General features: G+C 30.5%; 1 protein-coding gene across 3 annotated transcripts; it reads left to right on the plus strand.

Moving 5' to 3' along the window:
- The first annotated feature begins 8,142 nt into the window (after positions 1–8,142).
- Positions 8,143–10,959, plus strand: LOC118048395 (uncharacterized). 3 transcript variants are annotated; one of them, XM_035058055.2, is made up of 5 exons: positions 8,143–8,913; positions 9,021–9,344; positions 9,467–9,839; positions 10,053–10,172; positions 10,287–10,959. In XM_035058055.2, exons 1-5 carry the CDS (start codon positions 8,554–8,556, stop codon positions 10,403–10,405), a joined length of 1,296 nt encoding a protein of 431 aa, XP_034913946.1. In that variant the 5' UTR covers positions 8,143–8,553; the 3' UTR covers positions 10,406–10,959. The 3 variants fall into 3 exon arrangements, with proteins under 3 accessions (XP_034913946.1, XP_034913947.1, XP_034913945.1); XM_035058056.2 differs by having other exon boundaries at positions 8,146–8,913; positions 9,461–9,839; positions 10,065–10,172; XM_035058054.2 differs by having other exon boundaries at positions 8,147–8,913; positions 9,461–9,839.
- Positions 10,960–12,603: the final 1,644 nt, after the last annotated feature.

A 12,603-nucleotide genomic window follows, 5' to 3' on the forward strand; every position in this document is an offset into this window, starting at 1 on the left:
TTTTTAACCAATAACTTAAAATTTAATATCATCCACTTGTGTTTTTTTATGATCGAACCGACTTTAGATCTTGCCCACGGCGCAACATAAGCACCCATACCAGCATGATATATGCTACAACTCATGCATTATTTTGGGTATGTATTATAAACTTGTTAGGAATATTTTCATGTATGTAATCATTATGATTTGTATTCTTTACCTTGTGCTATGAACATATAATGATTTTGATCTGGCTCTCAATTTCATACGGAGAGACATACTGCCCACATAATTTGGGCATGTTATGACAAAGTGTGCACATCTCCACCCTGCTATCGGCATTCATCATTGTTTTTTTTAATAAATAGAGGAATTACTAACCATGGTGCTCGCACAATGCCGCAGGTAATATTTTAAGTTGTGCCACAACTGATGTCTGGATCAAAAGATGATCATGGACTAAAAAGCATAAAAAAAAACCTAAAAAATAATATACTAGAATGCAAAGAAAAACCCGATAGAAGCGATAATGTATTGTAGGTACATATAAAAAGGTTTGCTATAAGCGTTTCTAGATATAAAAATGAATTAAAAAAAAAGTACTTGAAAAGTGACATTTATGCAAAGAAAAACCTGTTAAAATGCACAACAACCAAGAAAATCATACTTTTCGAGCGTGTTTGGCATTGTGATAGCGGTTGCTTTTCAAATAATTTTTCATGCCGAAATACATGCAAATGATGTTTTTTTATTTTTTAAAAATTATTTTTGACATCAGCACATCAAAACGATCTAAAAAGTACAACCGTAACTCAATTTTAGCAAAAAAAAAAATTTTAAAATTTGCCAGAACACAATTACAAACACAGAAACAAACGCTTCCTTCAAACGTGTAAAGAACAAAAAAATAATAATATGAAAGAGTATTTATTTATTTTATAAACATGAATATCTGAACTAATTTGTTTATATTTTAATTAATTTTATAAATTTTTAAAATTAATTATCATATAAATTTTTAATTTTTAGTGACTTTGAAAAGTTTATAAAACTCAAATTAATGATATTTATAAAATAAATTTAAAATCTAACTAATTAAGTTATAAAAATATTTATTTTTATAATACAAAGTGGATGAACTCTGCATGCACAGTAATTTCAATGGAAGCTTTATAGTTCCCTCTATTTAACACATTGTAAACAATAATTGTAAATAAATTCACTGTTATCAGTGCTTCTTTGTTTTGATATCATTAATTTGTGGCATGCATCAATGCCTGGTCATTACATTTACATTGCTTGTGGAGAAATCTCTTTAGCTATAGATTAAAGTTTTGCATGCACCGCCAAGTCGAAAAAAAATCTCACATTATTTTTATCCAATTTTCAGGCACGAATGAGCCTTACTTTCATAACAATTTTTTAAGAATATTGATTAACTTATTAAAAAAAAATGCCAAAAATAAACATGATCTATAATACGGATCATATTAAAAAATAAATTTTAAAAAATAAAAAATATTACCTAAAAAAAATTACTTTAAAATATAAACGATATAACATTCTCGGATACCTCCACAGCACACACGTGTAAAGTGACGGCGACAAATAATCATCCACGCTTCCACGGCTCTAGATCGTGAACCGATCAGAGAGTTCTTGTTTTTTTCAAAAAACAAGCCGTACACCGAATCATTCATTATATAATTAATTAGCGTGTGATGGTGGAGAGGCTGCCTTTACCAGGATTTTTGAACTACTGGGAACCTGCAGTCACAAAATTATTGAAAGAAAGAATTAAAATCACGGCAGCTGCTTCCACTGGTGGAAAGGATATACGAAGAAAGACATTTTATTCACACCTTCTTTCGGCTGAAGAGTTTTTTTTTTTTTTTTTTTTTTTAAATACAGAACAAATTATTTTGATTTATTGCGCTTTTACACAAGGGAATAGCAAAAAGTTTTTAATTTCTTCTCCAATTCCATTTAGAGAACCCGAATAGTCAAGGATCCTATTCGAATTTACAAGTCACAAAACCACGCGCCACCAATGAACGAAAAGGAACGACAAGATGCTATCCGACAGAAAAATAAGCGGTCAACAAAGCGAGTATAGCATCTTTTGATAATTCATTGCGGTTGGATATACGGAATTCCTTTTCCAATGGGATGGGATTTTGCTCCTACAAATCAATTAATGTTTCATTTTCCCTCTTATGGTTAGAAATACTCCCTGTGATTTCCTAAAAGCTTATGGAATCAATTGAGAATTTCACCCCTTTTTTTCCCAGATTTTATTCTCTTAAATATGAATACATGTCATGATAATACCTTAAATATAATTCCAACTAAAAAATATAGTCAACGGTAAATTTTAAAAAGTGAGTACGTGGTTACTCGGAGCATCTCCTTCTATTTTAAATAGCTAAATTAATAAAATAATATTTTAAATAATATAAATATAGATTTATTTACAATTTATATACTTTAATAAAAAAATCCATCTGAAAAAATAATTATATTAAAATGAAAGAAATAAATATTTTATTTTTTCTCGGATTTTTTGGTCACGTGGCTATATTTAATTGTTTATTTTATATTAACTATATTTTATTGGTTTTAACTTTTTGAAAGACATGTAAAAATAATATTTATTAAAAAAAAAATTTTAATATTTTATTTAGCATTCCAAGTGTATAAAAAAATTAAAATAATATTTTTCAATTTGTAGGTTTGTATTTAGCCCCTTGAAGTTTGCTATTCATGTTTACTATTTAACTGACAGGGATAAATGGGATTATACCAGTAATATTAGAAAAGTATATATATATATATATATATATATATATATATATAAAAGGTGAAACTGAAATAATGGTAGATCTAGAGGCTAAAAATTGGAATTGCGTTAACATTTAAAATAAAAAATTAATTAAAATTATTTTAAAAAAACAATAATAAAAAAAAAACCCCACTGAAAATCGCACTTCGATAACTTTTTGTAGCCCTGTGCCGTCCCTGTCCCACGGGAAAGCACATCCATGTCAGAATTCAGATGTCACGTCCTCGTCTTTATATTATTTATTTTCTGAACAAGAAAAAATCTTTCTGGACCTTAACTCTTATTATTAAATGGAATTTATAGCAGTGTGTTGCGTCCACGCAAGATAGAGAGAGAAGCGCCGTCCAACGCCGGCAGAAGGGCAAGTGGGAAGAAAGAAAATGTGTTAGACGACACGCCGTAATTGACGTCCACACTCTTTTGAAGGAAAAACAGCGGCCGTTGAAACAAACGACAAAAGGAACATGTTTGACCGAGACATGTGCTAAAGTTATAACTGCCGAATCATAGGCACATGAGAACCTGCCATTACCACGTCACCCACTTTCTTATTCTTTTGTTACCTTGTTAGGGAGACTCATTAATAAATTTATCTACTCAAGGGCTAGACATTGACTTGATTATTTATTAATACATGCATCAAATCCTTACAGGTTAACTGATTAGGAAAGGCTGCGTCCAAACGGCAAAGGGCTAGTCCTTCTAATGAGACGATACAATATATATAAAAAAAGGTCTAGAAGTGCATAAGGACACTCGGGCGCAAAAAAACACACACACATGGAAACTGCAATTCATTCAAAAATTATTAATCTTGATAATATTTCTTGATAAATAATTGCATGCGCAGATAGATTTTAAAATTCATCGAATAACCCTTTGCACTTCTCGTCTTTCTATATATTTGATTAATTTTTATTAAAAAAATATGAATAGTTTTTTTTTTAGACTAATAAAATTCAATCTAGAGAATTTTACAAACCCAACAATACCTTCAATAAAAACACTTTGAAATTTAAATAAATATAATATTTATATAGATAACGTGTTTTTTTATTGCATTTGTGTTGTGTTAAACCTTAAATTTAGAAAATGCTATAATTTTTTTCCACTCGATCTAGAGTTGAAACTTTGCTTATTTAGATTTTATATTGGATTTGTGTTGTGAATAATTTAATAAAAAATTAACCTATTGTTACCTCTCCAAAAGTCAATTCTAATATGATCAAAATGGTTTTTTCTGCAAAAAGATCGTGGAAAGCAAATCCACGTGTAATTTTACTTTTATTTTTCTTTCAGTTTTTTATTCCCTTTCTATCTTATATACATGTATCATTTAGTTAATATTTTTAAGATGAAAAATATATAGACAATAAATATCAAATCAGTTTCGTTCATTCCACGATGACATTTTAATTCTCATGGCATCGCCTCCATTCCTGGATGGCACGCGTGGCAAAAATATATTGGCGTTTAAGTTGGTGACTATTTCTTTTTCTCCTGTCTTTGCTCTCTTCTTCTCGGCTCCAGAGCTTTCTCTTGCGCATTTTCAGAGTAACCACTATATTTATTTTTCTTTTAGATTAGGTTTATGTACTTTTTTGCTAATTTTTTTAATTTAAATTGTTCATGTAATTAGGATTTTCTTTTAATTTAAATCTCATCTTATTTTTTTATTTTTCATATTTAGTTTATATTCTTTTTAGTATAATTTTTTTTATTCTCTTGATTAAATAATATTTTATATTGCATTCCTCTGCATTTTATATCATTTATTCTAATTGAATTATTTTTTATAACCACATCCTTTAATATCTTAGATCATTTAACTTGATGATAAATTGTATTTTTATTTTTTTAATTATTTATTTTTTTTATTTTTTTATTGAAATTTTTTATTTGATTTTATCTTTCAAATATTTTATTGATGAAACTTTGTTAACTTTTCTAGTCACAGGTTTGAATTGTTAAACCAAACTGACTTAAATTTTTTTTGTTAAATCGTTTTATCATTTTACAAAATTATCTTAATCTTACATATCAAATTAAGAGTCTTCGCGTGTTAATTTATCATTGCCCATACCATATTTTTTATTTCATTTGTTGTTATTTTTGCCTATTTTTCTTGATCATATCATGAAAATAATTAAGATTTAGTCCAACTCTCAGAATTCTCTTATTTATCTAAAAACACCAATTTTCTCCTAAACAAAGTTTTGGTCTCGTACGTGGTGTCACGGATAATGAAATTATAGATATCTGGATTCGAATAAACAGAACACTTGTTTAGATGTGATTTCGGTGGAAGAGCAATTAATCGATACTTTTTTTAATTCAAATAAAGTAAAATTAATATTTTATAATCAGATTATCACAAATACAAAATATTGAGATGACTATTATAAAAAAAATAGTAATAATCTTGATGTATTTTATTAGGTGAAAAAAATCTTCTTCATTTTCAACAAAAAACTCTTTTTTCAATTTTTTTATTGAAAAAAACTAAAAAAAAATGAAAAGAAAATGGAAAACTATTACTGAATACATCCTAAAAAAACCTCTCACCACAATGAACAGTGTCCGAAGCTAGCAGATGAATCTGATACAAGGTCTGATTATACGTTTTTTTTTTTTTTTGCTGTAAAATAATGCTTCAATAAATGATACTCGTCCTTTGTGATAAAAAATATCTTCCTGTGCCATGCTTGGCAGGCTTTTATCTGAAAAAGAAAATGTACTGTGCATGGCGTCCTCATTCTTGCCGCCAATCATAGATCTCAAAATCTCAGATCATACAATGAGGCTACTTTTGTAACTTTCACTACCCCCCTTTGTAAATACGTAGATAAAATGAAGGGCAAAATAGTCACTGGACAAGAATATTGATTAACACTAATAGCTTACTGCCAAAGCATCCGTGGTGCCATGTTGACTACAAGACAAATGTCTGTTACCCTAACAGAGGCGCTGCTGCTTCCCACGCCGTGTTAAGCGGTTGAGATTTGTTTCACCACCCCCTTATACAGCTTTACCCACCTCACAGGTAACCCCTCCTCCAAGATTATGCAAAATTCTTTGAGTAAACAGTGTCTTCGCCCTTTGTGGAGGTTTAAAATAATTTTTGTTAAAAAATATATTAAAATAATATTTTTAAAAAATTATTTCTCAATAACAATATATTTAAAACAATTTTTTTTTTAAATGCTATTTTTATACGCAATCCCAAAGGGTCTGATTCTATCTCTCCTGCATTTAGAAATTTCTCATCTATTTTTATAATTTTTAAGAAGTGTCTCCTTTATTTTTCATATTAAGTCTCTCTTTGTAAATTGAAAAGTATATTTTTTTTAAAAAGTAATTTTTTTTGAAAAAATAGATTCCTAAAAAATGAATTATTTTATGATATTTTGTAATATTATGAAAAATAAGTTGGAAAAACATTTTCTAATGATTGATCGTGTCATGAAAAATAAGCTGAAAAATAACTTATTAATATATTTTTTAATTTTATTAAAAAAAAAAGAATAAATCTTATAAACAAAAAAGTTGAATAAAAATGAAATTTAAAAAAAAATCTAATTTCATAAATTACATCAAATAAAATAAATAACAATAAAAATAATGGAGAAATCAAATCTAACAAATAAAAAAGTTGAAAGATGATAAAATTAAAATTAAAATTTCATAAACTATTTAAAATAAAATAAATAACAATAAAAAGAATGAGGACAAAATCTTATAGATAAAAAAGTTCAAGTTAAAAAATAATAAGAGAAAAACAAATAACAATCATAAAAATAAGGACCAAAAGTTGATATAAAAATTAAATTAATTCAAATTCTAAGGGATGAAATTGAAAAAAAAGGATTAAAAACAAAATATATATAAATTAAAAGTTTAAGGACTAAATTTGATATAATCAACAAATAATATGATATTTTTTTTTTTTTCATAATTTTTAGAAAATATTTTTCACCTAAAATAAAAGGAAAATATTTTCTTATAAACTAGTCTAAATTTTTTTTACTAAAAAATATTTTTTATTTATCAATTTTGTTAATAGCAAACAAATATAAAAGAAATTAAAAAATAATTTCTAAAAAACTAATTTCAAACAAACGGGTCTAAGCTGTAGGAATTTTGCTTTTTACTGCTCAGCAGCTAAAAAAAGAATATTCAAAATTCTAGATATATTAACTGATTTTGAACACTTTTCTCTCAACTATCTCACCAAAGTATTTAAATCTTATTAAAAAAAAAATCATAAACCAAATGAAAAGGAGTGGGCTATTTAACAATTGACAGCCCTTTGAGAAAGTTTAAACAATATTTGTAGAAATGAAGCATTCGTGGATCCACAGGGACAAAAATGAGACAATGTTTGGAAAATGGTTGAAAAATTATATTTTAAAATATTATATATATATATATATATATTTAAAATAATTTGACATACTGATATTAAAAATAAAATTTTTAAAATAAAAAATATTATTTTAATATATTTTTTAATAAAAAATATTTTAAAAAACAGCCACTATCATATTCTCAATTACTTTAAAAATTTACTAAACTAATATATATTTTTTTATATTATCTTTAAATAATTTAGCATACTAATATTAAAAATAAATTTTTTAAAAAAAAAAAATATTATTTTAATATAATTTTTTAATAAAAATAGTTTTAAAAATAACTACTGTCATATTATTGATCATTTTAAAAATTTACTAAACTAATATATATATAAAACCATAGATTGTGAAATGATGCATTTCAAATATATTTTATATTATAATATATATTTATTTTTAAAATAATTTTTATTTAAAATGTATTAAAATAATTATTAAAATTTTTTTATTTCTAATATTATCTTTTAAAAAATAATAATTTAACAATAAAAAAATCCCTTTTTTTTTTAATATAATGAACTATTTGGGAGTATAATTACAATTGCTTTTCATTTAAAAATATATTAAAATAATATTTTTTTTTTTTAATTTTTTTTTAATATAATTATCTATAAAATTTAAAAATATATTAATTTAAAATAAAATTCTTTTAATATATATTTTTTAAATGTAAAAACACAGGAGCTCTATTCTTCTTCTTTTACATGGACCCACTACCTCCCTCTCCCCACTAATACCTTACCTGGCGGCAACTTCGTCATGGCCCCCACCTCCTTGATCCTAGGGCTAGCTAGAGAGTAGTGGTATTAGAGCACTGTAGAGACCGCGCGTGATTCCCACTTTGTTTCTGGGGAACTGGGATTTTATTATTTGTTCTCCCCTCGCTCCCTAGACCCCCTTGCCTTGCCTTACCCTTCTCTTTATTGCTTTTCGGCTGTACAGGAGATGGAGCGCTCCAATCTCTCTCCTCCTCTCTCGTTCTCTTTTAAATCAATTTGTTTCTCTAGTAAGTTTCACTCTCACAATAAAAGATCCGAGATTTTTTTGTTGCGACAAGGGCCCAGAGAGGGAAGGGGTTTGCCTTTGATTAAGCACAAGCACAAGCACAGGTTTCTCCTCTTTAGCCCCTTCTATTCTTCTTCTTTTAGGCCTTCACTGGGTCCCTATTCCCTGCAAATCCAGCAAACCCCAACTAGGATTATTATCATTAAAGCTTGAGCTAGCGGCAAAAAAAAAAAAAAAACCCCATCAAAAGCCTCCCTACCTTCACTGATATTTTTCTCTCTCTCGAGGTGTTGGCTTTTCTGTTTAAATATGACTGAAAGCTTAGATGACGGCGAGTTTTGGCTGCCTCCGCAGTTTCTTATAGACGACGATACAGTACTCATGGAAAAGAACAGTGACAATAGCTTGAACGGGAGTGCTAGGGATGTGTTTGGCTACTCTAAAACTGACTCTGGGAAATCTTTGTTCCCATTAGAGTTTCCTTGTGGGTTTGGCTCCTTTGGTTTCTCTTCGGATCTCAGTTCTCCTGTTGAGTCTGTGGTAAGCTCTACTGAGACAGAGAGTGATGAGGAAGATTACCTTGCTGGGTTAACTCGCCAAATGGCTCACTCCACTCTTGAAGATGATTTCAAGAGGAACGACCTCGCTTTTGGCACCGAAAAATCAAAGGTATTGTCTCTCCTTTTCTTCTTTTGAAGTAATACAAACCTACTCTGGTTTCAGCGATTGTGCTCTTTGGGACTAACTTTTGGGTCTTGGTGGTTGTATGTTTGCAGGGATGGGTTTTGTCTGGATCGCCTCAATCAACGCTTTGTGCAGTTGGTAGCGGGTGCGGTTGTGAACAAGGGTCAAGCCGTGGAAGCCCAAGTGGATCTTCACCACCAGCAACCTGGGATCTTCTGTATGCGGCTGCAGGAGAAGTAGAGAGGATGAAAATGAACAACGAAGAAGGGTGTGGCTTTAACAATCCAAGTAGAGGACTATTAGGTCCACCAAGAAAACCCTCTCCAGTCTCTATGTCGTTCAAAAATCCCAACTCTGATGTTAGTCTCTACCAACAGCAGCAGTCCCTATCGTACCAGAAGTTGCAGGCTTCTCAAGTAATTAGCCAAACATTACCTTATTGTAATTTATTTTTACATCAATAGTATGAAGATAAGATCCTCTTTCGCTGATTACTAATTGGGGTTTGTGTTTTGTTTGTTTCATATTCAAGTTTCAGCAGCTGAGAGTACAACAGCAAATGATGCAGCAGCAACTGCAACAGCAACAGCAACAGAGTGTTTGGGGAGGGAAAAACAAGGGGACAGGAGTATTGTTTCCTCAACAGCCGCAACAAACTCAGTCAGTGGTCCAAAACAGAGGGAGGAATGTTACTAGTGTGAGTAGAGGACCATTGGGTTTGTCAGCATCTGCTTGGCCGCCTCTACGAAACAGCGCACAGCAACAGCTCCAACAACATAGCAACAGTCAGGGCGGTTCTGGGATGCGGGCTGTTTTCCTTGGTAATCCCGGTGGAAAAAAAGAATGTGCCGGTACTGGGGTTTTCTTGCCTCGTCAAATCGGTGCCCGAACTGAATCTCGAAAGAAGCCAGGTCTGTCACAGTTTGCTTTATGTGTACTTCAGTTATTTTTTGCTGGGTGTGAATTCACTGTCACTTATTCGTGTTTTCCTTTGCTAGATCTGGTCATTAGAATGAATTTGATTAGTGCTAATTTCGTTTATTTAATTACTGTTCGGAGTTATTTGTGTTTTGGAATCGGTTTTGGCCTGTACCGATCTCTCGTGATTCATATTATAATAACAGGGTGTTCCACAGTTCTGCTTCCAGCGAAAGTGGTACAGGCCCTCAACTTGAATTTGGAAGGAATGGGTGCTCAGGCCCAGTTCGGGCCTCGGTATAATGGAAGTTTGGCAACCTACAGTGGTAAATATATATATATTTTTCCTTCTCATTTAGATGCAAGTTTTTCGTTTTCAGTGCAAGATTAACCACATGATTTGACTAATTATTTTGGTTTGGTTTTTATTTGATGTGTAGATGCTGCTGTAAGGGTTCGCAATGATAACATTCTTTCTCATCAGAAGCAGCTGCGCAACAGCAGGCCACAACCAGTAATGAACAATGAAGTCAGATTGCCCCAGGAATGGACTTATTGACCCCCCCAATTATTCTGGGTTTTGTTTTTACTAGTAGGTTTTTTTAAGCAGTTTTATGAAAGTTTAAGGAGATTTGGAAGGTTCGAAGAAGAAAAAAAAAAAAAAACGGATGACGATAATTTTAGCAAGGTCACTGTAGGAAAAGGTTGCACAAACAAAATAGCGAAAGGAGAAGGGAAAAAAAGAAATTGATGAAAGAAAATATGAAGAAATGTTCTTTTGGGATAGAATTAGGAGAAATAAATTTCTGTTTTCAGGGAAGTCTGCAGCAGCCAGCCTTTTTGTTCGTTTTGTGTGGCACAAGGGGAAGTGGTGGACTGGGGATATACTATATTTTGTTGTGTTCTGGAAGAAAAAATCAATAAATTCCATGTTTTTACCAGTGTTAAGGGGATGATCACTGATCTACTGAGGGTAGAACCATGTTTTTCTGGGAAACTTGCAACCTGTAATGATCAAATGTTTAAGCTGTCCCTGTAGAAGTTCATATATGATTAATTTCTGCCTAGCCACTAACGCCGAAGTCATTAAGTAATAAAGGGTATGTTTTCTCAGATTGATCTCTCCAGATGGTATAAACATATCTTGTTATTAAGTATAGTAATTGGAGCCAGCATTGCTCTTACTGTTCTTGACTAGTGGAATTGGCAAGCTTTGTTTTCTAGAGCAATGCGCTGCCATCGAAGGCGCGGTTTCTTCAACTGTGAAACCATCTCGTTCTTCAATCATATTAATAATCAAACCGGGAAGGATCTAATTTCTGTTCTTCTTTAAAGAGTTGTTTGCTCCCCCCCTGATTCAACTAATTAAGAAGAAGAAAAATCTAATTTCACTAGTTATTTTAAATAAAATAAAATAGTAGTTAAAATAATAAATATAAATTTCACATAAAAAAATTTAAATGGAAGAATAAAATTAAAAATGATAATTTTATATATAATTTTAAATAAAATAAATAATAAAAAAATAAAAAAATATTTAGTCATTTCATTTTTTTAAAATTTTGGAAAATATTTTCAAAAAAAGAGGACTTTTTTTAAGACTAATATTTCTATTTAAAAATATATTTTTCTTTATCTAATTGTTTTGTAATTGAATTTAATTATAGTATTTGATTTGAATTTAATTAATAAATAAATTGAATTTACATATTTAAAAAAAATAAATTCAATTCATTTTATTTGTCTTTATCTTATTTAAATTTTTTTTTTAAAAAAAGATGAGATATTTTAGAAAAAATAGTTTTTACCCTATTGTTTTTAATTGTAAATCAAAATAATTAAAATTTAATCTATTTTTATTATACTATTTTTAGATATAAAATTATATTTGAATCAATAAAATGTTTTAGCGTAAACGAACGGGGGTTAAGTAGTACACTATTATCATTTTGGAGGGCAACGCGTGTGCTTGCATTTACACGTGTCAAACAATAAAGTGTCCTTTCTCTGAAGATCTTTTCGCATCTCTTTTGTCATTTTGAAGGCCTGATTTTTTTTGTGATCTGCATCCGACTAGAAACAGGAGGCAAGGCATGGCAGGTTGCTTTCAGACTTCAGAGTGGTGTGTGGATGGCCAGCCAGCACGCTACCTTGCCGGCAAAGGTGGTGGGTTTGTGGTACTACCAGGCAGAGGCCACGTCGCTGGCCATGCACTTTGGATTAACGTGGTGCGTACTCCTTGCTTCTTGTGTTATGTTGGGTGGTGAGGGGGTTAACGCGCCTTAATAGCGCTTGGGGATAACGTAGGAGAGGAGTGTTTCTTTTCTTTTTGCCTTTTTACGTGGCTTCGTCGGTTGATGTGTCCTCTGTGATGGTCGTGCATGTTGTGGTGGTGAGTGTGCTCTGATGGTGTGTGCATGTTTTGACCATTGGGTTCATGTGCAGGCGCCACTGCCGCCCGCCCCTCCTCTTCATTCTTTTCTTCCAGAATCTTTTCGGTTTTCTTCTTTCCAAGACTCTCGAGGGAGCTCTTTGACTTGATCAAGTTTATCTTATTTTTCTTAATCTTGATTCTTATTATTCTTTGTTTACTTGTGTGTATGGATCTAATACCAACACCATACATTTACTACGGGGTTCAATGCCCTTACAAAAACTTTGAAATATTATAAGGGTCCCATGTTCGTACTAGGAAAAAGTTAATGGAATTCTAAATATTTTTTGGTATGGTACAACATCCACATTAAAAATTCTATA

This window comes from Populus alba, chromosome 6, assembly GCF_005239225.2.
Source record: "Populus alba chromosome 6, ASM523922v2, whole genome shotgun sequence".
NCBI lineage: Eukaryota > Viridiplantae > Streptophyta > Magnoliopsida > Malpighiales > Salicaceae > Populus > Populus alba.

What these genes read in the sequence shown, in the direction of transcription:
- LOC118048395 (XM_035058054.2), top strand. Translation starts at nt 8,554, where the DNA reads ATGACTGAAAGCTTAGATGACGGCGAGTTTTGGCTGCCTCCGCAGTTT. An exon ending in AGAAGTTGCAGGCTTCTCAA is followed by an intron (nt 9,345 to 9,460) that starts GTAATTAGCCAA and finishes TTCATATTCAAG; the next exon opens with TTTCAGCAGCTGAGAGTACA. An exon ending in AAGTTTGGCAACCTACAGTG is followed by an intron (nt 10,173 to 10,286) that starts GTAAATATATAT and finishes TTTGATGTGTAG; the next exon opens with ATGCTGCTGTAAGGGTTCGC.